The 26,312-nt window shown below is 53.2% G+C and overlaps 5 protein-coding genes across 5 annotated transcripts; 2 read left to right on the top strand and 3 right to left on the bottom strand.

Moving 5' to 3' along the window:
• Window positions 1-285: 285 nt before the first annotated feature.
• On the bottom strand, window positions 286-2,474 carry PG998_006823 (uncharacterized protein; the record flags this gene model as incomplete). Its single annotated transcript, XM_066873639.1, has 3 exons — window positions 286-1,161; window positions 1,214-2,361; window positions 2,426-2,474. The coding sequence occupies 3 exons, from the start codon at window positions 2,472-2,474 to the stop codon at window positions 286-288; spliced, it is 2,073 nt and encodes a 690-aa protein (XP_066729584.1).
• Window positions 2,475-4,355: 1,881 nt separating this feature from the next.
• PG998_006822 (uncharacterized protein) lies at window positions 4,356-6,035 on the top strand (the record flags this gene model as incomplete). Its single annotated transcript, XM_066873638.1, has 2 exons — window positions 4,356-5,750; window positions 5,791-6,035. The coding sequence occupies exons 1-2, from the start codon at window positions 4,400-4,402 to the stop codon at window positions 6,033-6,035; spliced, it is 1,596 nt and encodes a 531-aa protein (XP_066729583.1). The 5' UTR covers window positions 4,356-4,399.
• Window positions 6,036-9,680: 3,645 nt separating this feature from the next.
• Window positions 9,681-14,595, bottom strand: PG998_006821 (GTPase activating protein; the record flags this gene model as incomplete). The annotated part of the gene is made up of 2 exons (XM_066873637.1): window positions 9,681-14,156; window positions 14,221-14,595. The coding sequence occupies 2 exons, from the start codon at window positions 14,593-14,595 to the stop codon at window positions 9,681-9,683; spliced, it is 4,851 nt and encodes a 1,616-aa protein (XP_066729582.1).
• Window positions 14,596-16,505: 1,910 nt separating this feature from the next.
• Window positions 16,506-19,619, top strand: PG998_006820 (Importin alpha re-exporter; the record flags this gene model as incomplete). Its single annotated transcript, XM_066873636.1, has 5 exons — window positions 16,506-16,575; window positions 16,672-17,153; window positions 17,220-18,524; window positions 18,592-18,917; window positions 18,983-19,619. The coding sequence occupies 5 exons, from the start codon at window positions 16,506-16,508 to the stop codon at window positions 19,617-19,619; spliced, it is 2,820 nt and encodes a 939-aa protein (XP_066729581.1).
• Window positions 19,620-23,132: 3,513 nt separating this feature from the next.
• On the bottom strand, window positions 23,133-25,146 carry PG998_006819 (uncharacterized protein; the record flags this gene model as incomplete). Its single annotated transcript, XM_066873635.1, has 3 exons — window positions 23,133-24,779; window positions 24,846-25,028; window positions 25,084-25,146. The coding sequence occupies 3 exons, from the start codon at window positions 25,144-25,146 to the stop codon at window positions 23,133-23,135; spliced, it is 1,893 nt and encodes a 630-aa protein (XP_066729580.1).
• Window positions 25,147-26,312: the final 1,166 nt, after the last annotated feature.

Raw genomic sequence — 26,312 nt, 5'->3', positions numbered from 1 at the left:
GAAAGAGGATAGGAACGGCGTTTGGGCTGCTTTCTACGGTAGAGCGGCATGTCAGTGCGGTCTCATCACCGGACTAAAGGGTAGAATTTCCTGGTTGAGGGTTTTATATACATTTCAGATACCCCCTTTTCAACACGGGAGATACATCAAGTGTAGACACTTGCTCGTTCTATAGAAAACAATACACTGCCAAATGAGCAACTTGATTTCGCGGACTGACTACTATACTTTAGCTATGGCATCTGGTTGCATGAGTTGGCCATTTCGGAACCGCTAACCACCTTCTCAAGGTCTCTTCATAAGCGTGGTCATGGTAGAGTTCATCAGTTCCGGCACGCCGTTCATGCCATGATCCTCGAGATGACCCAAGACGCCCAGCCTGTAGTCGTCCCAGCTCAGATTGACCCCGCCGTCCCTAGCGAGCCGGGCCAACGTGGACTTGGTGACAGGCCCGGCATGCCTGACGTCCAGGTCGCCGAGCCCCTGCTCGGCCTCCTCGAGGTCGCGCATGTGCGCGGTCGCGAAAGCGCCGAACGCGGGCGACGCCGACAGCGTGAACAGGGCGGGCAGGCCGACATTGAGGTTGAAGCCGCGGACGTACGCGGTCAGGTCCCCGACCAGGCCCGCGGAAAGTAGACAGGCGTGCGCGTTGGCGTCCTTGGCGTTGAAGGCGCGCGACCGCCACAGGCAGTTGCAGATGTCCATGAGGAAGCCGTTGAACTCGTTGATGTACTCGACCGAGTACGTGTCCGACATCCTCTGCGACACCACGGTGCCGGCCATGGCCGTCTGGAAGCCGGCCTTGTAGCGCGCCAGGACGCCGCAGAGCCGCGACACCACCGCCGGGCTCGCGCTGAAGTGCAGCAGGTACACCAGGGGCGAGGGCGGGATCACGACGTGGGCGTGGCGCAGCAGTTGCGGATTCGACGCGAAGCGCGACGCTTCTTCGTAAAAATCGAGGACGGCCGAGTGCGTGGCGATGGTGCTGCTGTTGTTATCGTGGCCGGCCGAGGCGGTCTGGACAACGGTCAGGGCTAGCTTGTTGACGTGGGTCACGAGGTCCGGGATGGCCGACGAGGTAGAGTCCCGGCCCTGCTGTTGTGCCAGTAGGAAGGCGGCCCAGTTTCGCAGCAGCGCAGTGTAACAGCGAAGAACGGCGAGCTGGGATCCCGGGGGTGCCGTCGAGAACCCTGGTTTCAAGAGGCTGAAATACGGCTGCGTAGAGACCTGAGAAATCGGTGGAGGGCAGCGGCGCGTAGGAGAGCAGCTCAAACATGGAAGCTCGCCCTCGGCCATTCCACGTCTCCAGTACCTCGCTCAGCAGGCTGAGAAACACAGGGGGTAAGTTCCTAGTGGCTTTCGCGTAGTCGCGCATGATCTCCAAGACGCCCTCGAGCTCCGAATCCCCGTCCCCGCTCACTAGGTCTTGCGCACACGAGACGATCCAGTTGCTGGCGCGCTGCAGCGAATTGGCGTCGGGCCGGAGCAGCAGAAGCTTCTGGAGCAGGGGGTCGGCAAGGACCGAGATGAGCTGGTTGGGCATCTCGATGGTCTCGAGGGCCCGGACCAACCCGTCGGCGGTCTCGATCTCCTCGAGGGTGACGGAGCTCTCGTTGGCGTGCGACGTGTGCACCTCGGGTACCAGCGCCGCTCTCCGGCTGCTGCCGCCGCCCCCGCCGTGGCGCGCGACGTGGAACGCGTCCTGCACCGCGCTCTCGTGGCGGGACGTCTGCGCGTGCGCGTTCTGGATCTCGTCCAGCCGCTCGCGCCACGCGGGGTCCGGGTGCTTAAAGGCGGACGCCTTGCCGCGCGTCGCCTCCCCGACGATGATCTCGGGGTAGTAGTCCTTGAAGACGCGCAGCAGGCCCGTGAGGGCCGGGTCGCCGCCCGTCTGCCGGCCCAGGGACAGGAGCGTCTGGATGCGGTGCGGACGCACGTGCCGGCGCCGCGTGATCATGGCGAGCAGCTGGCACAGGGACGGCCGCAGCGCCGCCGTGTCGAGAAGGTTGAACAGGACCGGGTAGGCCTGGGACAGCGCGCTGCCCTCGACGACGTGGTTGATCATGATGACCCACCGGAGGAGGGCGGCCTGGATGGCTAGGGAAGGCTTCAGGACGCCATGGCCTAGACAAGCGACGACCTTGATGACGATGTCGCTGGCCACCTTGGTTGCCGGGTAGAGGTTTCGTATGATGCCGTTGAGGCTGGCTTGGTCCAGATAGTTGCCGTTGGAGGTGGTGACCAGGTCGATGAGTTCTTTCAGGTCATCCGGCAAGACTCCATTTTCGTAGCATGCCGACCCCAGAGTCTCGACGGCGGGCTTGATGCTGGCACCGCGACTCTTGGCGGGTAGCTTTGCGCCTATGATATCAAGTTAGAAAACGGTTGGTGAATAGTCGCGATGATGGTAAACGGGGCCGTCTACCTTGAAGCACCTCGGCAAGGCTTTCCTTGAGGTCATCATGACCGGACATTATGCAGCAACGAATCAGCAGAGAGGTACATTTGCTTCCATAAATCGCTGAATCCCTTGCTCCAAGAGTTGTGGCGACGCGTTAAGTGTTAAACGCTGTAGTTTTGACGCGCCTAGCATCAACGAGCTCTGGCCAATCAAATCAATTGTCCGATGCCAACCAATTTCCTACAGCTTGCACACTCATAGCAACGAGACCAGTATCATTACATTCCGAGCCTGGGTGACAGGATGGAATTGGGAACCGATCGTTCCTTTTCTTACGCATTTAGTCAAGCCTACCATTGCACCCCAAGCTTTCTGGAGGAAAGTGTCAGTCACCAAAGGGAGGAAAGTGCAACCTACTTGTACCACCTACCTCCTACCTAGCTTGTGGGTATTTAATTGATCTGCTGTCCCTACACGAATCCCTTCTGCCTTGCCACCTCACGGCCTTGGTCATATCATATGCACCGCATGTACGACATATCCGTTTGAGAGTGGCCCGGATCTCGCTCGACCTGGGCTGCTGACAGCAGCTTCACCGTATCGGCCGCATCCTAGACAACCAAGTCATGGATCAAGTCTGACCACAAGCTATGCCAATGTCAGCCTCCGTCTAGATGTCCTCCACCAGCGCAGGTTCCCAGCTCAAGACTTCACTGTCTTCGTCGGCTACGGCCAAGGCGATGCTACTATACGACTAGGCTCCGCTCATCATCCATGTTGCCTCCAGAAAGGTCGTCCAGTTTGCGGCACCATGGGGCGACAGGATGGTGGCTGACTCCCCCCAATAATGCATGCCATGTCGATTGCTGCACTGGCCTCAATTGCCGGGACATGACCAAAGTATGCCTGCTGCCTGTATCGGGTCTTACTTTCCATTACCTTTATCCCCGGCGGTCGCAATTTCCGTGACTTTTGCCCTCACCACGCCACAACAGTCACGGCCTTGCATAGTTACTCGGCTTGTACCACCCCAAAACCCATTGGTAGCAACTCGCTTTATCGACTGCATATAAGTTGCGGAGTGTGTTGGGATTCTAGGAGCCAATAGCACTCCAATCTCACCACCCAACAACCATCCATAAGATCTTTTCTCAGAGCCGGTGGAACATGAAAGAAATTGAACAGGTTGCGAAACGGGGCAACACCTGCGAACTCATCATCAAGGCTATTGGGCAACTTTGGTGCCTGTGCGACACAGGAGTGCCCTTTCTATGCCGATTACGAGGAGGGTAACATGCCAGAACTCTCGCCAACGCGGCTGCGGGGCGGGGGGCACAAGCGACTCGGAAATAGTATAAGTACATAAGGTAGGCAAATCTCACCATTCTAGCTAGCACTGCTTGTTTTACCCTTGGCGAGCATCCGAGGGAACAACCACCACATCCGGCTATATCAGATACAGCAGCACCCATTAAGCCCACCAGAATTCATCTTGCCTTACACCAAATACCCCCTCTCCGGACATAGACCAGAAAATACATTATTGGACCTTGAAGCCTTGAAAAACGCTACAATTACGCAATCCCAGTCAGCAACTAACATCCTGGTTTCAGCCTCGAAAGTGCTGGATTTTGCTGTCGTTATCGTTTGCGGCACTTCGCTCGCCAACCCCCTGTTTGCATCGCCGCATTCTTGCTTACCTCTGATGGCATCCAAGCTGAACCAAACCCGAGCTTGGATCATCTGACATTATATAGACCAAAGGCGATTTCTTTACGACGTAGGACAAGGGGCTCCTGTGGTAACACGGACAGGCTGAGCGATCCTTCTACCCACGATGCTCACGGCACCTTCACAAAAGCGGCCAAGTATAATCATTTTTAGCGCAGGCACTTAGTTCGCGGCTGCTACAAAACGAAGCCGATCCCGTGTAAGCCAACGTTCGGCACCACAGCTCAGTTTCAAGAGGAGCACTGGCCTGGTGTCAACCAAACTGGAATGTCGCACTACGATACACCGTCAGGTTCCGCAGATATCGTCATCCTGCGAGACCAGGAAGAGTATATCCCGCTGTCGACCTTTCTGAACGAGGACGATGTTATTGTTCTCCTGACTCCTTTGGTCGTTCCTCTTCGGAGAGAAGCAGATCCTGGGATAGATCCGTTCGAGAGCCTTGGGCGAGCACTCGCATTGAGGCACCCTCGAATACGCCACGTCCCGTACACGCCACGTGACGGCATAACCGAATACCATGTTGCTCATATACACAGAGCCAAGGCCATCATCTTTGTGATCTCGGGCAAGCCAATTGCCAGTCAGCCTTCACAAGCCGATATTGCAGAGGTGGCATGGATGGTAGGCAACACCCGGCCGCAGATTGTTCTCGCCTGTTACGATGTGCAAGCCATGGGGCTTATAAAGGCAGACTTCCCTGCTATTATCCAGCTACCCAGCTACTCACCACACTTATTGCAACAAGCCGCCGCGGTATTGTTTGGCGAACCACTCACTCGGAATCCTGTTGACACGACCCCACTGCAGAAATGGGTAGTTGAAGCATTGCCAGATGGGTTGATGGCAATGGATGTGTCGCCATTCGAACGGCTTTGGAACAAATGTCTACCTGAGCAGTTTCAGCTTGACAGGCATTCTCTGCGAACTCTGCTTGACAGAGTTGGTTATTGTCGGCACTACGTGGTGAAGTTGCCGAACTCGGGAGAGGTTGTAGGATTCTGTGCAACATATACGACTTTCCTTAATGGGGGTGACGCGGATCTTGTCGGTTCCATTGCCGCGATTCTGGTTGAGCCAGCGTACAGACAAAGGGGAATTGGGAAGATGTTACACGACGAGGCTCTCTTCCAGTTAAAGAGAGTACGCGGGGTTCGGAGATTACAACTGGGCAGCACTTTCCCACGTCTACTGTGTGGTATCCCCCAGGGATCTTCTGCCATCAGATGGTTCCAACGTCGAGGGTGGAGAATGGATTTTAGGTCAGATGGCCTCGGTCGGGAAATTTGCGATTGGGTTTTGGATATACAAGATTGGCCCAGTGGCAACTTCGCAGCTGCCATGTCAGGCTTCAGTTTCCGAGTTTGCGATATGGACGAGCTGGACTCGGTCAAAGCATTTGTGCGGAGAGAGTCCTTCCGTAATGAGGCAATGGGGTTGTGCGACCAATACGCCGCCAGCGAATGCTTCGATGTCGTTGTTGGACTATGGGAATCCACTGTCGTGGCAGCGGCTCTGACATATCTACCGCGCTCAGGCTCGCAGACGGAGCAGGATTTGCCCTGGGCACGTGCTATAGGCCCCGATGTTGGCGGAGCCAGTTGCATATGCATCGCAAGTGAGTAGTATATGGTATTGGCACAAGACATATCTAACAGCTACAGGCGACAATGCAGCAGTCGCGAGCCGCAAAGACGCAATCATGTTTAGACTATTGGACACTTGCATCAGGTCTCTAGAGAGGCAGGGCGCGAAACGAGTGTTCCTAGATGGTATAAAAGGGGGGCAAGAAGGGTTTCAGTCCACAGGTAAGCAAAATCCGTGGTGGTTGCCGCCAGGTCTAACGTGTGTAACAGGTTGGCGTAAGTGGGCTAGTTACTGCGAGGTCTGGCAGCCAGTATGAAGCTGTCGAGATCAAGCTACCGCTTCTTGACAGGCGACTATCCTGTCGACATTTCTGCGCATCCACAGACCTGCCATCTCCCAAATGAGCAAAGAACGAGATTCGTCATGCGTCGACGCAAGCAGACACGCATGTCGTTTCGAAGTCAGGTTACTGAGGGTTCGCCTTGGCAACAGCCACTCGCTTACCATCTCGAGTTATGGAATCACAATGGTTCGTTCATCCCCTACACGGGCATTGCCAATTGCTGGCCCCGACTGGAGGTTTGAGGAAGGCTCTTTATGGAATTTGGCCGACAAGGGCGGCCATGGGATGTACAAACACTTGAATCGCCCAGCAAGCTGCCCAATTAATAAAATGCTTACCTTCTGCGGCATTATGCCTGCCTTCCACGCTAAGAGGTGATGGCCTTATCACTAGATTCGATACCCAGTTTGTCTGGAACAGCATATCGGGCGCAAAATCGTGGGTTCTCCTTAATCGGGCATTGTGGCCGTATGTTATGTCCCCAGGTTCGGCACTGGCGTACCGAACCATTATGCAAGATCGGCTTGTTGAAGCCTGACGTCCACTACAGTGCCCTTCTGGCTATTCGTCCACAGAAGCAGGGGTTGCGTTGCGCCTTGGATATGACGGATGACGAAGGCGGACGGCGGCCCTTGTGCCAGCAACAACAAATGGCAGTCGGGCGTCGGTAGCACCGGAAGTTCCGAGTAAGAAGCAGCGGTCAGTCTGACAAGACAGGAAAGCTGTAGTTACACTACATATGATTAGCAGCCGCACCAAAGGCCATAAGGTTATTCTTGACTCGTCATACCCGACCCGAGTACCGCATGCGCCAGGCTCGGATTGGGCTCCTAGCGGTATGTTGTGCTACTGTAAGGCTTATTACGGCTATATATCATGCAAAAAGTAGCTGATCAGCAGATAGCGCGGCCTGCAGCTTGACACATGGATCATGCAGCTTTCTGCACATAAGACTGCTATCTCCTGATACGTCGACTGCTGCTTACAGTTATTTGTTGGGCACAAGTCGGTCGGTGTAGCTAGGGAGCAAAACCCCAAGCCGATCAAGGCTGGGCCGCGTCCGGACCAATCTGATCAGGTCTTGGTAGGAAGCATCAGTTCCTCCGGTGTGACAAACATGGGAAGCTCTGTTTAGCTCTGGGGGTACTGCCTCGGGGAAACCCATCCTTGCGCTACATCTACACATGGCTGCATGGGGGCCAGATGCAGGTTGAATACACCCTGACGGTCCCATGATGTTGTGTAACCAGCGCGTGGCCCATTGGACCACATCCCGCATCCATACACCATGGGTTGATTTCTGTGCAACATACAACCTGGGTTACGAAACGAACAACAAACCATGCTTATTCCAGGGCACTCAATTCGGCGAATCGCTCTTTGTGGAATTCCTTCCCATATGGGCCAAAAACGACAAAAGTCCCCCTTTCCCCTTTAATGGATAGGGTTTGGACTATTATACGTCTTGACGCAGCCGACATATTCCGCAAGCAGCTCAGGATTACTTCCCCTCCTTTCACTTGTGGAGGGTGTCATTGGTCTGCGGAATACCACCCAATTCCCATGTTCGGTAGCAAGGATGGAACTCATCGTTCCCTGGTTGGGGGCCAAGCCATGTGTTTCCTTTCTTTTTGTGTCCACTTCCGCCCAGGGACGGGCCGCCCAAAACGGGCTGCTGCTGCTACTTGGAGTTGGAGGTGCTGTTGGGTTGGTTATATCTGATAACGGCTATCTTGTTGTGTGATTGATAACAATCACGTCTTTCTCGGGGGGTCGTCGCCCATAACGTGGAAGCCCAACAGGTGACTGGCCGGGAATGCTGGACTTGCTTACGCCCTTCACCTTCACCCATTTTTGGTGACCGGGCTATGTCATAGTAGGGGTTTGATACACTATGTCGCGGCTGCTTCCGAAAATACCAACGACAATCGTGATGACTCAAGAAGGGAAAAAGGCCTCCCCCTCGTGTTGATGTTGTGTCACTCAAGGTGATTAGCCCTGGGCGGAGAACGCCGGCTTCTCTATCTTCTTTCAACTCCAAAGTTGGGGGGCAGACATGAATTGTCGTTTTCGGGTCCGCGATGCCGGCGATCTAGAATGTGTGTGCACATACGATATCGGTTTACCCATTCAGTCCAGCCATCCATCCGCCTGTCCGCCGAGCCAAATGTGTTACATGTGCCTCTTCTCCCAAAAGAGGAAGAAAGAAAGAAACAAAGAGAGGTAGAAAGCGCTATCTACAGGCAATATTGCATTGTTCTCAATTCATCCTCCATCTGTGTAACCAGTATTTGCTAGATGTACAGCGGGTGCGCTTTCCTACTTCGGACGCCGTCTGACGAAAGTGCACTTCTTGCATGAATACATGTCGGCAGACACTTTTTAGCTTTCTCTCCCTTTCCCCCAGTTCCATCCCTGAGTCTGCTGCAGCAGCAGGTGTCACCGCTTTCCCATTCATCATCCATCTATTCATCCACTGGGGGACGATGATAGAAGTATGTAGTAATCTGAACTTCCTTTCGAGATGAACTCGAGAGGTAGGTAGGTGGGTAGGTTGGTACTTTTCCGAAAAGAAAGATCCCTACCTGTCTGTTTTCTCCTACATCAAAACTTGATATCCATGCATGCCTGCATGCATGTCATCCCAAACATACCCAAAAGGGACCAGGCATGTGACCATGTGACTGACCCTATGCGTGAGTAACAAGCAGTCAGCACTTGGCATTTGCTTGCTTGCTTGCTTGCTTGCCTGTCTGTCTACGTATTTTGCCTACCTGCCTGCCTGCCACCTCCGTGTCGAAAGCCGCGTCGATCCTGGCTGACAAAGGCATCTCCGGAAATTCCAAGTTTACCGTCGTTAGTCAGACAGACTGTAAATTCGCGCTTACTCAGCTGGTCACTGCTCTATGTTTCTTTTCCTCGCTGCAGAGGACGTCAACCGCCCTTACGACCCGTCCATCTTAGGTCATTATTCATCGCCATCATGATCTTTTGCAGCTGCTAAGAAGAGGTGTATAGACACACAAACATCACAGTTCGGCAAAAGTACATGGCATCATCACTCGCTTAAAAGATGGGAAGCGTATGTGCTTTCTTATAGTCTGTGTCATTTTCTACATGAAGCTCGTTAAAATGCTGGGTCGCCTGATTATGGATTGAAGACCCAAGTCAGAAGACTAAGCACGTATACTATACATTCAAGTAGCCACCCCCTATTTTGGGGGCTTCTCCATCCCAACCTCTTCCCGGACCTTTTGCCACCATGAATGGCTATTGCTTCCGCAATGATGCCAAGTGAAATGTTCCAGAGTTCTAGATACCTAGGAGCAGTATTGACAGGAGGGGAGGCGAGTTGCATCCAATGAGCCAGGGGGGAGAAGCTTCCCCGAGTGAGAGTAGATTCGTCCTCGTAGTAGACAAGAAACAAAGGAAAATCAAATTTAAAGCAGAAAAACTTTTGTGGTATCCTTCCTATCCAGACGCCTTTCGCGTAGAATGCCCAGTACACACATTAGGCCTCGTATATCCCGACTCGCATGTCGAGGCGTAGAATCTGGGTAAAGTGCTTTTTCGTATTTTTTCTTCTTGATTTGTCGCACGTGTTTCGATGTTATATTATCAACCCCACTTGGAAAAGTCGACAGTGTCGACCAGTGAATCGGTGCCTTGGTTGATCTCGGTATTCTCGGTAGGAGTAGTCGAGAGCATCGATGACCGGTGGGAATGCGAGTTCTGTTCGCTGTTCGTGGAGAAGAAGGTCGCCACCGACGACCGGCGGAGGCTGCTGAAGCTATCGCGCACCGCGCTTGTCGCCTTGTTTGCGTCCAACATCTGGCCTGCGCCGCCGCCGGGCATCAAGCCGAGAGAGGTGCCTGGCGGCGACGGTGCCATGCTGTACTTGGGGCCATATCTCTCCCGCAGGCGGGTGATCTCCCGGAGACGGTTTCGCCACGGCGAGATGTACTCGCCCACATCGCGGCTCGACCAGACCATGGAAAACACCGACGCATTCAGAGCTAGCAGGCGGATAAAGTCTGGGAGTGCCCTCAAGCTGACTATTTTCATGTCCGCTGCAGGTGAGACTTCTGGGAACCCGGGCTTGCTCATGACCTGGACCTGGTAGAATGATTCCTTTACGTCGATCGGTGTTCGCTGTCTCGTAGCGACAAACGAAGCCCGCGATTCCGGAGTGATCACAATGTTGACATAGTTGAACTGCGAGGGGAAGGTATCGAACCTAAACGGCAGTCCAGAATCGTTGAAGATGATGTTGACAAAGTCGTTGCCGATATGCCGCTTCTTGAGGGTACATTGAGGATCGTGTTCCAGGTTCGTCGGCATCTGCGTAGTTACGTGGAAAACAACCTCCGACACACGATCTCGCCAGCAGAAAGTATACTCCCCGTCTGTGTCGTACTGGCGGTCCAGGCCCTGCATGTTGTTCGTGGCATCTTTCAGTCTCGTAAGGGTACCGAGACCGTTGAGGAACTCCAAATACTCGCTGCTCCCAGAGACGTTTGCCAATATCTCCGTCTCTTTGGTTTGCCCCTCGCCGATGTAGATGACACCCACCTTGTGGCCATCAACAGTAGGACTGCGATCAAACGTGCGCATCGCTCTGTCAAGAGCTTCGTCTTGTGGAAGAGGAATGGGGCGAGCCTGGTCGGACAGGGGCAATGTCGAGAACAGGTGAACCAATAAGTGACTGGGGAGGACAGTATTGCCCTGGGCCTGCGTACCGTCTCCTTTGATATCATTGGCGATCCGCTCCTGGTGAGAAGGCGGCGCATTGAACGACTCGTGAATCATGTAAGATGAAGTGCCCGACGGCTGGCGCTTGGTGATCTGAGCATACCCGGCACCCGTGGCTTGCTCGATTGTAACTATGCTGTTGCCGATCAGCCAGCGCCTCTTCAGAATCTCGCCGAAACGCTCGGCCGTAAAATGGGGATCGGGCATCGATTCGTCCACATCCGCATAGGCCGCTCGTTGCATGAAATCTATCGTAATCTGAGCCTGCTCTTCTGAAACCTGATTACCATCGTGATCGGTGAAGAGGTTCTTAGATATGAAGGACACCTCTTTGGCACGATCTGGCAGCTTCAACGCAAGAAACCAGAAGGTGGTCACATGGTAGGCCAGAGCATATACATATTGAGGCAGGTCGTCGGACGCATTAGGGTGTATCAGACTATCGCCAGAAGTTGACGATATTCCCTGGGCGTTCGGGTCACTTGCCGTACTCATTCGCTGCGAGGCCTTTTTCTCCCTCACGTATTGGAGGTACCGAAAGCAGATACCAAACACGATGCGGTACTCATCCTGGCGGAAGTTCGAGTACAACGAGGGGAGTCGCGCAAGACAAGCCAGGAACTCCAGAATATGGATAGCGTTCGAGGACTGGGTGACGATCTGAGACATTTTCTGTAGAATGGTGACCAGGGCTTTGCTTGTTGACATAGGAAGCTCATAGCAGCATATGGAGAGCGCATGGAGGCAGACCTTGGTACTCCTATCCCAATGCCCAATGCCACGAGTGAAACATGCCACGATCTCGTCCTCTTCTGTCTTCTGGAAGTGTTTGTGGTAGCTCAGAATCATCGTCAACGTGTGGAAGAGACATGTTGCGACGTCAGACCGGCGCAGTCCCGTGGAAGTGTGTGGCTCCAGGAAGCCAGTAGTCTTGATCTGCTCGCACAGCAGCCGGCGCAGTTCTTGTATCTGAGGCACTGCACTCTTAAAGATGCTGTGGTTGCTTAGTTGGGATGGTAAGTACACCAGGATGTAGCTGTAGATCTCCCAATCACAGTACTGCTGCAACAAAGCTACCACAGTAGTGAGCCAATCACTCATGGGAAGCACAGCATTGCAAATTGATCTACTGTCACCATCGGATTCACACTCTTGGGCGTACGAGTACACAACCGAGCTCGCAATTCGCGATGTTTGTTCAGGAAGCACATCGGTTTCGGATGCAGACCATGACTGCTGGTATTTCGCCGCTGCTGCTTTGGCAGAGTTTCCGGATCGGATAGAGGCAATCGAAGAAAGGGGCTTGTCGGTCGGTTGGTTTTGGGTGAAGGATCTGCCCCGTGACGTGCGCCCGAGGCCACCCTGGTCAGATCTTGAAGTCCGGGTGAGATGAGCAGCTTCTTCGGCCATTTTTCTGGCAAGCGATGCCTCCGTGCGGTAAAGAATAGCAGCAACGTGTGCGGTGTCAGTGTGCTCAGTGACAAATATACGGTTAGCCCAATCAGCTCTGAGGCGAAACAGAAGCTTCATTGCACTGAGCCGAGCGTCAATCTCCGCCGAGTTTGACTTTGCTACTGATATCAGAATGTCGAATAGACGTTGCGTTTTGGCAACATCGGTGTTCATTGTTTTCAGGAAGACCCATACGTAACCTCGTACGACGACGTCCGAAAGGCTTTGACTTGTTCTGTTAAGGTCAGGCGAAGACGGTGGTGCCGGAGCCTGAAGGTCGCCGGTGGGTGCCGAGGAGGCCTGCGGCGGGGTTTGGAGCACCGTCTGAAGCTTCTCGATTATATGCTCAAATAAAGCATAGTCTGCATTACACGCGATAGATGTCGTGAACGAGACGATCTCTTGCAATACCTCAATGTCGATCTCCTCCGTTACCCCAGCGAGAAGACTCTTCATCAAGCTCGGGACAAAATCTTGGTCCAATTGATCGTGAATCAGTTCAATCATCTCGTAAACCTCTGTGATGGCTTGCACAGCCATGACTCGAAGCTGAGAAGAGCGATGACGGTTGGCAAATAGTGCCTCGAGGACTAACTGTAGGTTGGTCTCCCATTGAGTATCGGAGGGGAAGCAACATCTGAACTCCTGAAAATAGCTCAAGACCAGTGTCGCAGCCGAATCGGGCAGGATTCTATGCATTCTAGCGAGAAACGCAATACAATCTTGACGCTGCAGCAAAGATCCCGATGGCTCAGTGAGCAATTGCTCAATACGGCTGATGAGCCTTGCTACTTCCTCGGACACAATCGCCGTATCTGATGGGATCATGGATTCGGTGGAAGGAGGCTTTATGGGCTCCTTTAACCCTGGCACTGTATTGGTCACACCCTCAAGGCAAGTGGCGACGATGTCAAGAAGTGAAACCCAGTCCTCGTCCACAATCAAGGGGTTAACTTTGCTTTGCGGAGTTCCCAGTAATGTGTTAGCCAGCCTGATAATATCAAGCTGGACTTTCCAGGCATTCGTGACTTTCAGAACGGCCGATAGTCCATCGAGGAGTGTAGTGAAGGGTACTGCAGGGTACCCCTTCTCGGTGGACTTGGAAACCAACTTGTTGAGAACCGAAAGAGACCCCCGAACCTCTCGAATGACATTCTTTTGCTTGTCGGAGCTGCCTTTTTCTTGGTCCATGGGCAGATCGATCAAGGTACCAAGTAACAGTCGTACAACGGCATGGCCATTATGCGACCTACACAGCATGCTCAGTGTGTGCCAAGCGCCCTTTTGCAACATGGGCACCATGCTGTGGATGGAGCAGAGCACTTGCACAAAGTCCTTCAACTTCTCGTCGGGAATGGCTCCAAACGTCACGATGGCGTCCATAACTCCAATGCAGGCTCGGAGGTCGTCTGTGTTGCCCGTCATCATGCAAATGTCGACCAATGTATTTAGCAAACATTGTGTGGCGTTCTTGTCGAGGACGCCAGAGTTGAACTTGATGAGGTCCATCGTCAAAGTGAATATATCGGCAAAATCCTTGTCTTCGCCGACCACAGTAGCCTTCCCTTTGGAGCGCGACGCCTGTTTGCGGGCTGCGCGAACCGATGCGAACTTGGCGCTCAGCCATTTGGTAACGATAGGGAAAATGTCGTATTCGAATCCCGAAAGAGAACGACCACGCTTCGTAAGATCGACGAGGGCAGCAAGCTGCAGGTGGAAATCCTCTGGGTTCGCAGGGGCGGTTATCGTCTGGAAATATTCTTTGCGCTCGAGGTCGGTTGATGCAGGATGCTTTACACAGGCGGTAAGGAGGGCCCAGACGGCAGACCTAGTATTGCCGGCATTGTTCGGATCGATGAGATCTTTGGCAGCATACCAAATGTTCAGAACCTGGTTTTGGTGGAAAGTCAGCAACATACTACTTATATTTCGGTCCCTCGAGGTTGCAACCTACAGGGTTCAGCGGATAGTCCTCAACGGCATAGCGAAGCTGGTTTGCTGCCGCGACACGCTCAACAGTGCTCCCATTTTTCAGAAGGTCAAAAGCCTCCAGGTGATGCTGGGGTAGTCCGTGGCTGGCCGAGTCGTGAATCTGTTCGGTGATATGGGCTCGGGCTACTGAACCGGTGGTCGTCAGGGGGGCAGGGGGCGATTTGGTCAGCTTGGCGGCTCCAGCAAGGCCCTTGAAGACGCTGGCAATGGTGCCAGTATTTATCTTGGACTCTTGGGGAGACGAGGTCTCGTCTCCAGGTAGGGGCTGCGGCATGTTGTCGTCGTTGGCTTGCCCTTCACCGGCCTCCTGGCCGAGGGACACTAGGCGGCGCAACATGTTAGCGGGCTGCTTAGGTGACGAAGGATATCATTGCCACCCTGTCTGCTGCAAAACACACTGTGCAAAGCGGAAGGCGGATGATAAAGGTCGACTCGATGCAAAGGTACGGGAGAAACAGAGGTAGTTTATGTTTCTGGGGCCGATGACATCGTCCCATGCCAAATCCAGGGTCCATGTACTCCGAATGCCCCATAAATAGCGAGTGAACCTGGTATCGTGAAAGGCTGCAGAGCTACAACAAGACCCGCGCGTATGCTATGCTGGAAGAAGCATGGGCCGCTCCTCGGCTAAAGAAGATGGGGGGTGGATGCGAATATGGGCAGATATTGGCGAGTACAAGGGTTTCAGAGAAAGAGGGTTCACTTACAGACAAACTGTCACTTGCATAAGGGTGGGAATCACAAGTTACAGACAACAGCCACACGATATCAAGCCTCCATCAGGTGCAGCAAGCCGTGGTGCATTAGATGGGCGTCGTCTCCTCTCCTGGCCCCGTCGAATCGTGTTTTCCCTCTTGGCCGCCGCTACCTACCTACTTGCGCTGTCCTACAAACACGGCGCACAAGTCCACGCCCACGCATTACCCCTCAGGGCCTCTGTAAAATAGGTGTATGCGATATTTGATTCTCCGGGTCGCGATACGATGGTGGTGTTGGGTGGGTCGAAGTGGTTCAAGCACAGGGGCGCTGTTACACGTGGGAGTTGTAAGAAGCAGTCGGGTGTTGCCTTGTCAGATGCAGGAATTCGAGAATGCGTATAGGGAAGATGTACGGAAGTCTGGAAGTATATACACGGAGGGTCTGCTCGTGAGAGGGAGGGAAAAAATTAACCTCGTCGGATTGAAACAAGCTGCAGCTGAGCTGAAGTCAAAGCAAGACAAAAGCAGGGAAAGGATAGTCATCTCTGCCTCTGGCTGCAGTACCTACCCCAAGATTTGCATGCTCATCTCCACTGTGAGCCTATCGCATCGCATCATCTATGTTCCCGCTAGCATACTTTGGTTCAAGCGTGCCTCTTGAGCAGGTGGGATTGGGGGAGAACCCCCACTGTAGGGGGAGGAAAAGAGACATTCATACCGGGCGAATGTGTGCCTGCGTTTGGAGTTTGCTGTGCCTGTCTACGAAAAGAGCTTGATCCTTGTTTGCCTCGTCCTCTATTGTTGATGGGAAGTAGGACAGAGACCAGGACTCGGGGTTCTTTGTTGCAACATGTCTAGAGCACACACAGGTGACAGCCAGTATGGAACAACACTATTCACTACAATATAGTATGCCTGGAGAAACAACATTACAGTCTTGGCTATGCATATAGTTAGTAGCAAAATAAACCACGGACGCTTTTACCTAATGCCCGAGTGTCATCCATGGGTCAATGTCTTGCACAGGCTGTGGGGGTTTCTTCCTGTATTCAATCATCGATCATGGGAAGCGCATAGCCAGGCACCAGGCTCTCCAGGCTATTTTGATCAAATGAAGCCAGAACGTTGGATGGCGGGGTCCTCCATTGATCTGGCTGAAGGCTGCCATCGGTGTGTACTTTATTCCGGTGCACCAGTAGCACATAGCTGGCAGCCTCCCATTGCCAGGCGGAACAACCACCGAAAGCCTGCTATGAGGTAAGCTGCTAGGCTGCTGGCTGTAGGCTGGAAGCTGCTGGTGTCTTCAACCCCACTATCCAACAAGAGAGCCCCAAGAGCCCGCCCGTTGCTGTGGTTGGCTCGGGCGGACCTAGAAAAGCAACAAACCCACCAGCCCACCCGCTTGGAGCTTGTGTTTTGTACTGGACTAACAAACCAGCTTCCTGTCCTACCACCATCCATTAATTTTGATGCCTCATCTTTTGCTAGTCTACTTGACCTGATACTGAAGTCATCACGGTGCCTGCCAATAGACTTTTGTATTGCAATCATGGCTAGCGATCTCGGTCAGCTTGTCCAGCTTTTGGACGCCACTTTGGATCCCTCCAAACAAAAGAAAGGTATGCCAGATTCACTTCGTCACTGCCCCGCATCCACGGTATGGTTTTTGGCACATCCTCCAGATACTGACTGCTGCCTACCTTGAAATTGTGTAGCCGAGAAGAGCCTTGCCGCCGAGAAGGTTAACCCGAGATTCTCTCTGTCACTCCTCCAGATCGTCCACGAAGCGAACCTCCCCCTCAAGACGCGTCTGGCCGCTGCCCTGTACTTCAAGAACTTCATCCGCTTGAACTACGTAGACAGCAATGGCAACTACCTGCTGGGCCAGGACGTCGTTTCGACCATCAAGCAGGAGCTCATCGGTCTTATGATCTCCTGCCCTCCCACAATCCAGACTCAGCTAGGCGATGCTATCAGCTTGATTGCCGACTCCGACTTCTGGGAGAGATGGGATACGCTCGTGCCCGACCTGGTGTCGCGCCTGTCCCCCGACAACGCCAAGGTCAACAACGGTGTGCTCGAGGTCGCACACTCCATCTTTCAGCGATGGCGACCGCTGTACAGGTCAGATGATCTCTTCACCGAGATTAACCATGTGTTGGGGACATTCGCGGGTCCTTTCCTCACACTTCTGAATGTATGCCTCTCCCCCGAGATTATCATAGCGTGGTATTTCTCGCTGACATGAAAATTCGACCTACAGGCCACCGACCAACAAATCGCTGCCAATGCGAACAACAAGGATGCTCTGAAGGGATATTTCGATACTATGAGCCTTCTGATCAAGGTCTTCTACGATCTGTCCTGCCAAGATATGCCACCCCAATTTGAAGAGCATCTGGAGCAGATCTCGGTGTTCCTTCACAAATACCTGACATACGAAAACCCTTTGCTCGCTACTGACGATGATTCGGAGGCTGGTGTCCTGGAAAATGTCAAGGCAGACATCTGCGAGGCCCTCGAGCTTTACACCAGCAAGTTTGATGAAGAATTTGGAAAGTACACACAGACATTCATCACCAGTGCTTGGAACTTGTTATCTTCTATCGGCCCGGAGCAAAAGTATGATGGCCTCGTGAGCAAGGCTCTACACTTCCTGACTGCGGTGGCTGGCACGGACCGACATGCCCAAAACTTCAACGACGAAAACGTACTCAATGAAGTTGTGGAGAAGGTCGTCCTGCAGAATGTTGCCTTGCGAGAGACAGACATCGAGCTATTTGAGGATGAGCCTATCGAGTTCATTCGGCGCGATCTGGAAGGCTCCGACACCGATTCCCGACGGAGAGCAGCAACCGACTTCCTGCGGACATTACAGGAGAAGTTTGAGCAGCTGGTGACCAAGGTGGCCGGCAAGTACATCAACCACTACCTGGAGCAAGGCAAGTCGGATTGGAAGCACAAGGATACGGCTGTCTCGTTATTCTTGGCCATTGCTGCTAAGGGTGCCGTCACTGCAAGCCAGGGTGTGAAGACTGTCAACTCGCTCGTTAACGTTGTCGACTTCTTCCAGCAGCACATCGCCGCCGATCTGATCAACGCCGACGCTGAACCGATCGCCAAGGTCGACGCCATCAAATACCTATACACCTTCCGCAGTCAGCTGACGAAGGAGCAATGGCAAGGCGCATTCCAGCCGCTCATCCAGAACCTAGGGTCCTCTAACTATGTCGTTTACACGTACGCTGCTATTGCCGTCGAGCGTGTTTTGTACCTGACCAACGATACCGGCGTTCACGTCTTCTCTCGAGCCGATATCGAACCCTTTGCAAAGGACCTCCTTCAGCATTTGTTCCAACTCGTTGAGAGGGAACAGGCCCCCGCAAAGATGCAAGAGAATGAGTTCTTGATGCGCTGCATCATGCGGGTTCTCATCGTCATGAAGGATGGTGTTTTGCCCTTCGCTGATATGGTCCTGCAGCATTTGGTGGGCATCACAAATATCATCAAGGAGAACCCCAGCAACCCTCGCTTCTATTACTACCACTTCGAAGCCCTTGGAGCTTTGGTCAGGAACGGCTCCTCTGGTGCAAGTGCCAAGCTAGAGGAGGCTCTCTGGGGAGCCTTTCCACAAGATCTTGGTTGAGGAGGTCAACGAGTTCATCCCCTATGTGTTCCAGCTTTTCGCCGCGCTATTGGAGCCGAACCCGTCCGGTGCGCTGCCAAACCACTTTAAGGCGCTTCTGCCGCCTCTGCTGCAGTTCACAATGTGGGAAACGAGAGGCAATGTTCCCGGTTGCACACGCTTGCTGGCCGCCATCATTCCCCGAGCGACCGATATGATCGTCGCAGAGAACCAGGTCGAGCCTATCCTCGGTATATTCCAGAAGCTGCTAAGCGGAAAGAAGACTGAGCAAAACGCGTTTGACATCCTTGAAGCTGTCATCACATCCATTCCAAGGTAAGTCTCAAAGCTTAGAAAAGCATTCAAGAGTTTGCAGAACATTGCAACTAACACCTTTCCAGGGCCCAAATCGAGAAATACTTCGTCCAGATTCTGACGTTGTTGTTGAAGAAGCTTGATCTTGACCCTCAGGAATCATACAAGAAGCGATTCGTGACATTCTACCACCTCGTCTCGGCCAAGCTCGAGGCCGGATTGGGAGCCGACTTCTTCATCGCACAGGTCGATTCAATCCAGAGCAACCTTTTCGTGCCTATCTACCTGAAGACGATCCTGCCCGTGTCGCAGCAACTTATTCGCCCGATCGACCGGAAGCTCGCTGTTGTCTCGTTCGCCAAGACTCTTGCTCAGAGCCAAGCTTTTGCAGAGAGATACCAGAAGGGATGGGGATTCACATGCGAGGCCTTGCTGCCCATCCTTGCCAACGTGGTCCAGGTGGCGGCGGCAGGTGGCGATGACGTGGTCCAGGAAGCCGATGTGGATGACATTGGCTTTGGCATGGGCTTCACCGCTCTCAGCACCTGCAAGAAGCCGGCCCGCGACGACCTTGCCGATATCCAGGACGCGGCCCAGTGGGTGCGCGCCTATCTGACGCAGGCCAATGCGGCTAAGGGAGGTGTGATCTCGCAGTGGTCGGCTGAGAGAATCCCGTCTCCGGAGGGCAAGCAGAATTTTATAGTCTTTATGAACTCGAACTAAGGAGGGGGAGGAAAGGAAGGGTTTCCTTGGGGCTTGAAGGGGTCTTTTAATGCCGACTAGCTGGGAGTTGATGATACCTGGGATTTGCATGTAGAAAGGAGGTGGTCCAGAATAAAATCTCGGCGGACTGATTTTGTACGATCACTTTGCCTCTTGAGATGAACGTGTTGCTTATGTGATCTACGAATTCTTTGTCTTCTGTGTCTTTAGGTTGTTGGCTGCTTGTCTAGTCACGGCACTCAAGGCTGTATGTACTTGCTTACGGCCCAGGACCGAGACGGTTTCAGCGTCGACCGACTTGACTGCCGTACTCCTCGGCGCTCCATAAAAACTAGCGATCGAAGAGATTCCTCTAGTCATCTCTCTGGCACTATCCGCGTAAAGGAGTTAGTTCTCCGGCCCGACACGCACATACATAGTCAAACGCCGTACCGCCGTCTATCATCCGAGGCTCAGACCGCTAGCCGGGCCGAGTTACTGGGAACAATTGAAAAATAGTATATGCAGTCTCCGGCCGGGTAAGATGGCAGGTTTATTGGTCGACAACCGAGTTCTCGGAGTACCTCGATCTCCCTACGCACAGTCAGTGACCCCAAGCTAGCTCTTCCTGCAAAGGATTTTTGTACAGGGAGTTCCTTGATAGCTTTTGAATTTTGCTTGGCGTCCAGCCTTAAAAAAGATTTCCATCTTCTATCTCTCTGTTCACAGTAGCGTCCGTGTGGAGTAGTGTGTATGTATGTACTTGTATGCAAAGGCTTTCTGGGTCTGTGTTCTTCTGCTGTCGTCTTTTTTGCCTCCTCCTCCTCCCCCATCCTCGTCAGGCTAGAGCCAGTAGTGTCCAATGGCCTGCTAGTGGATAAATGTATTTGGAAAACAGGGTAAGCGGCTCTGTCTCTCGATATTGCAAAGAAGCGAGAGAGAGAGAGAGAGAGAAGGAAATCTCTGTTTCTTTACTCTCACGCCCTCTCTCGTCCCCGCCCAGTTCGCCTCCTACCATGTCATCCAAAGCCCCATACCGGCATAGAATAGTTGGCCTCGACATGGGTTCGCCATCTTTTTCTCCGCACGCTTGATTTCTCCGTGACAGGCGACAATGCGAGAAGACATGGCCCAATGCCAACGAGCGAGTGAGGCTGCGCGCGCGCGGAATGGGAGAGAGCCCTCTCCACCGTCTCGCAATAAGAGGGGCCCACGGATAGGGAGGAGGGCTCGGGGGAGCGCCACCACGGAGCTGAAGAAGATCATGGAGACTGCCTTCGGCTTCCCGGAGCAGAATGGCCAGCAGCTAGGATCAAAGCGCTGCCTGATCCTTGGACTGCCATATTGTACATTAATGATCGACTACAGGCAACAGGGGCCCTCGTATGGTAGTGGTCTTTCATGCGATACTTGTCTTAAAACCCAGCTATCTGGTGTTATATTGGAAGATTCTTAATATGCAATCTACTAGATAATGCCCCCATAGCACGCCATTGGGATTTGAAACAGCACCCACCAGGAGGTGTCAAGAGCTCAGGGATCGACAAGAATGGGATGAGGATAAAGAGCATCCCGGCCCGTACAATTTATATGGGTAAGTAACGAAGTCGATATCTCCCAATGGTGATGGCGACATCCGCATCATCCATCAGCTGCTAGCTCTGTAACTACTGCCTACCCACCGGCCTCCCTGTGACATGAGTCCAACGCTAGCACGCAAGTCCGTTACGCATCCCACGCTACGGCTCGCATCTTGACCAATGATGATGGGTTGGACATCTCGTCCAAGCACAACGAAGATATACGCTATTGACAGACTGCCACCAGACCTCACGGTGTACCGTGTGTGGGGTTTTGCGTCCCAACGTCCCAACACACACCACACAAAGTGGGCGATGCATCAAGGAAGCTCACTACTCCGTAGATAGACAAGGTGTGAATTCCATATATATGCCGTGTTTTTATGGGAAATAAGAGCTAGGTTACATAGCTTGATAGCTAGCCGTCTATTCGGTTTCTAGTATAGCGACTATCCACCTTGGCTCCACGATAGTTCAGGCGGCAGAACGAAGAGCGCACGTGGTGTCTCGTGCTGAGCCACGCGGCTAGTGGCCGAAAAGGGCCAAGTGAAGGGAGACACAATACGTGTACGCGGCATAGGGTGCTTAGAAATCGAATAGAACTACTAAAATAGCTGAGTGCGGAACGTGAATAGTCTGAATGAAGAGAGAGAGAGAGGCGAGGGCGGAAAGGTCGTGATAAGACCTAGTATAGTGCCATTTGTGACACGGACCTGCTGCTGCCCTTGTCGCTATGCACCTCACTTGGCATGTAGCTGGCTGGCCTGTGACATGGAGCATGTAACCTCCATACTCCGTATATCTCTTCACCTAGGTGTATGTCCCATGCATTGCCCCTCTCTTTTCTGTCTCTTGTCCGACCCAACCATGGAACTGGAGCTGTCAGACGCTTTTCCCTTCCTCGGTCTATGTTACCGAGGACAGACCAGACAGAAAGCAAATGCCGGGATCAGGCCCTGGTCTGCACCGCCTTCTACATACATAGCTAGCGGGGGTGTCGTTGGGTCCGGGCCGCTATACGACATGGCATGACATGATAATTATCTATCTATACTATACTAGCATACTTTTGACGTAAGTCAACTCTGAAGCATTGGGCTCTCCTGGGCTGCTGCTGCTTCCTTCTTGGTCTTGGTCTTGGCCTAATCACCGCACCCTGACCATGTACTTTCAGCCCGGATATTATAGGTAGGGCCCACCAGATGTAACTGCACTACCACGGCACTAGAATGTGACAGCTTACTGTGTGTGCGCAGGCCCTCCGTGCTGGTACCAAGCGTGGTGGCATCCCGCCTCGGGACTGGCCCCTGCGTTTATAGGTGCGTGATGCAGGCAAGGGATATGCAAGTAGGAAGGAAGTGCAGAAGCACCCGGAATGGTCGCTATGGCCCGTTACTCAGGGAAGCTGTTTGAGGTGCTGTCACGGGTACAATTTGAAGAAGTCGATGGTGAAAAGTTTTTATTCTGTTCTGTATCTATCATGAATGCTGGCTAAGTTTTCTTTCGAGCGACGAGCAGTGACGGTCTGCCTCAAAGTATGCGGAAAGGGTGGAAATGGCGACCGCGCCTCTCGTAGAAGGAGGTGGTGCAGCGGTGCGTAGTAGGTCTCGCGATGTTGTGTTCTTCAATGCTCTGCCATATTGCCGTATCATCCATCCATAAATATGTTGACGCCCCAGAAAGTCGCTAATAAGACGGGCCAAAATATGCATGTCCACCCCTGAAACCTAGAACCCTTCGCGGTGTTTTGACGCCTCTCTTGATGTGTGTGGGTGGTTTTTCGTGGCGGGTCATGGTTTGCAAATACAAAAATCTTGATAATCGTACAAAAAGACTGGCCGTGGCTGATGCGAAACCTATGTTCTCGTGAAATCCAGAGAATCGAGATGTGTAAATAAAGCAAAGAGAAGGAAGAAAATTCGTAAAAAGGGTATCTCTCAGAAATTGGTCGACATCAGATGAAGGAACCCTCACCGGCTCCAAATACACCAACACTGCCGCGCCAGCCACATCGATCCGAATCCTTCGAACTCTGAGAGCTCTGCGAGGGGGTTCCTCGCGGGTGGTGAAGCCCGGTTCGGGTGGTAGGTTGTTGTGTGGCCTCGCTCTCGCTGCTGCCCCGGCTTCCGGGACCACCTCCGTTGTTGGGCGCGAGTAAGAGACTGCTGGTACTGCTTAATCGCTTGGTGAACTCGTTGAAGCTAAGTCGCTTCACGCTCGAAGTTGAATGACGCTTTTCATGACGAGTCAGGTTCTCTCGCATCGACGCTCGCTGGTTTTCCATAGCGGCAGCTGACGCAGGCACATAAGGCGAACTGGTTCCTCGCTGCAGTGGAGCAGGCCTCATCTTCGAATGGGCCGTGTGAGGTCGCAGTATGGAATAGCCGCTGTCCGGATGGTAACTTTGAGTAGCACGACCGCCCTGAGCCATCGAGCTGTGACGATTAGCAATAAATGCCAAGGCCCGCTGGGCTGTCGGCCCAATTGACGACCTATCCCGGGTGACGTGGTGATCAAAGATATCATCGTCACTGGACTCCTCGTCTTCGTCGTCTTCTTCCTCCAACTCGGACTCCACCGGTTCCTCCACCTTTTCGATCGTTTTCTCGTTCTTGGCGGTGTCTTGCTCATCGGTATCCTCGTCTTCCTCAAAGGTACTGGTCATGGGAGTGATGGGAGGATTCTGCAGCCTCTCCTTCTTCCGTCGCTCTTCCGCCTCGCGCATCAACGCATCGAACCTCGCCAGGGAGCTAAGATTGTACTCGCCAGGAACCTCGGTGTCTACGCCAGGGATGCACCTCAGCTGGAAAGCCCTATCCAATATGGACTCCCGTGCCGGCGGTGGTGAGCCTGACGTCTGGCTGCCAGTTGCATGGCCTTGGGAGCCCACACTTCCCCTAGCTCGAACGGGCGAGCTCAATGTCGATGACCGCCCCTGAGCAGAAGTCCAGCCCAGAGTGTACTCAGCTGGGATATCGCCAATAGTAGTGGCTGGCGAAGGCAAATCGGTTGGCAACACTGTAGTATACTGATTACCATGCATGACGTATCCCATCCCCATTGCATTCAGAGAGCTTGCGTGTGATGAGATATCGCTTCTGCGGGAGCGCAAGCTGGGCGATTCCGAAGAGAACGTATGCGGGCGTTCGCGGGTATAATGAGTCTGGCCCGACTTCTTGTGCTGCATGGCAGGGCGGGCGGGCTCCTGACCACTGCTGCCCGGACGATACTGCCCTCCGTCTCGCCGGGGCGAGAAAGGATTCACGAAGGTCGGGGAGGCAGGCGTTACAGGACTCATTGGGTAGGTGTCGGGGACGCTCGGTTGGATTAGTGAGGAAATGCACCGTGCCCAGTCTTGCAGGGTGTACCCGCCTTCTTCACTGGGGCGGAACCATAACGTCGTCGGGCCAGACTCTTTCGTACTGGTCAAGCCGGCGGTTCGACTCGAACGTCGCTTTCGGAGCTTGTCTGTGGCTGGGTCTGGTTTTATCTGCAACAATAATGTCGGTGTGGGCGGCCCTTGCTTTCGATGGGCAACCATTTGAACCTGGCAGTCCGCGATGGAGGCCATCGAGTATTGTTGTACGGGGTCCCAGTCATCCTATAGAAGGCGCACGGTTAGATAATCAAGCTAAAGGGGCATGGTGTGCGGCACAGCATTCATTACCTTATTTTTATACAACGAGAGATAGACAGCGTCAGGAGAGAACCGTGGCGGGATCTTGATGCTCTTCTCCCGCGAGTCTTTAATCCGAGTGGCCGAGAGAACCTGGGATAAACTGAGGTTGTTTGGCTGATTTGAATCGGCATTGCCCTCTCTTGACGGGGTGCCCACCACGACGTATCGAGACTACACCAGCGTTAATAAAATGATTGCACAGAAGTCAATTTGATTCAAGTTATACCTTCCAAAGGGCTCGTCCCAGGATGTTGCCCCGATCAGGGGGGATGAGTAGAGTGCCTTCCATTCTCTGGGGGTGGTGATGTGTGTCCAAGATGAAAGAATGTGAGTAGGTTCGCGGTAGTCGACCGAAGTCGCTTGCGGCCCCGGCGACTGAAGTCGAAAGGACGAGCGGGTGTGGTGTATTATGAATTAAGATACATATTCGTCAAACGATTAGGCAAAGAAAGGTGCTCCAGTCGTGTCCAGTTCTTCTCTCTAATTGGTGCTGGTCGGGTGTAAGAGAAGAGAAAGAAAACTAGGGAAGATGAGGCTCCCGTCCGGATCGAAACCAAAAAGAGACGATTACGAAAAGAATGGACCCAGGACCAAATCGAAGAAGCTCTTTCAGAACATATAACAATGGGGGAGGGAAAGGTGGTGTATGTATCTGCCACTGGCCGGATGAATCATGGAGGCTATGGAGGCGAGGTATGTATGTATGGGAAGGGTCTTCGGACGCTTCAAGGTACCAGACTTGAGGAACCCCCCTGCTATGGTGCTAAAGTAGGTATACAAGTACAAGCCCGCAGAAGCAGAAGTTCTTGAAGTTTTAGACCCCAAAAGAGATTAATAACGGATCGCACGGGCGGTACACCCCCTCGGTGTCTGGTGTGCTTGTCTGGTGTGGGAATTCCAATTCTCCTGGCCTGGCAAGAAGCGGAGGGGGTGTGGAGGGAGCGGAAACCAGAGAAAAATATAGTGGTCGCGGTAGCAGGTGCCATGTACATCACGTTAACCAAAAAGAATTAAAGCTGTAGCGAAGGCAAGGTAGCATTTCAGTCGGGTTCATCTGTTTCCAAAGAAAGTTCCATAGGACGGGATACCTTGCCCAGTACCTTACTTGTCCGTTGTGGGAAGGAAGGGGAGGGGCAAGACAGTAGCGAGAGCCCATGATTGGACCAGGCGGCTAGGGCCCGGGAAGCCAACATCGTCAATGGGAATTCTGGACGTGGTTCCCTTCACAGCTGACTTCCTTCGCCGCTGGCTTCTAGACGAAGCGACCAGCTAGCCAGCAAGCCCAACCCTGAAAGGCAAACCGTGGGAAACCAGGGACTGGACCCCGGCCGAAAAAGCCGGGCTTCGCACTAACGTTGTATTGGTGTCGTAGTTTGTGTGTATGCACGATGCAATGCATCCATGTGGAATGGGATGTGGTTGGCCTGCCTGTGGATGCACGCAGATGGGGCCGAG

Source organism: Apiospora kogelbergensis, assembly GCF_038363985.1.
Source record: "Apiospora kogelbergensis strain CBS 113332 chromosome Unknown utg000005l_segment0_segment0, whole genome shotgun sequence".
NCBI classification, from domain to species: domain Eukaryota; kingdom Fungi; phylum Ascomycota; class Sordariomycetes; order Amphisphaeriales; family Apiosporaceae; genus Apiospora; species Apiospora kogelbergensis.
This window is presented reverse-complemented; position numbering and strand designations above follow the sequence as displayed.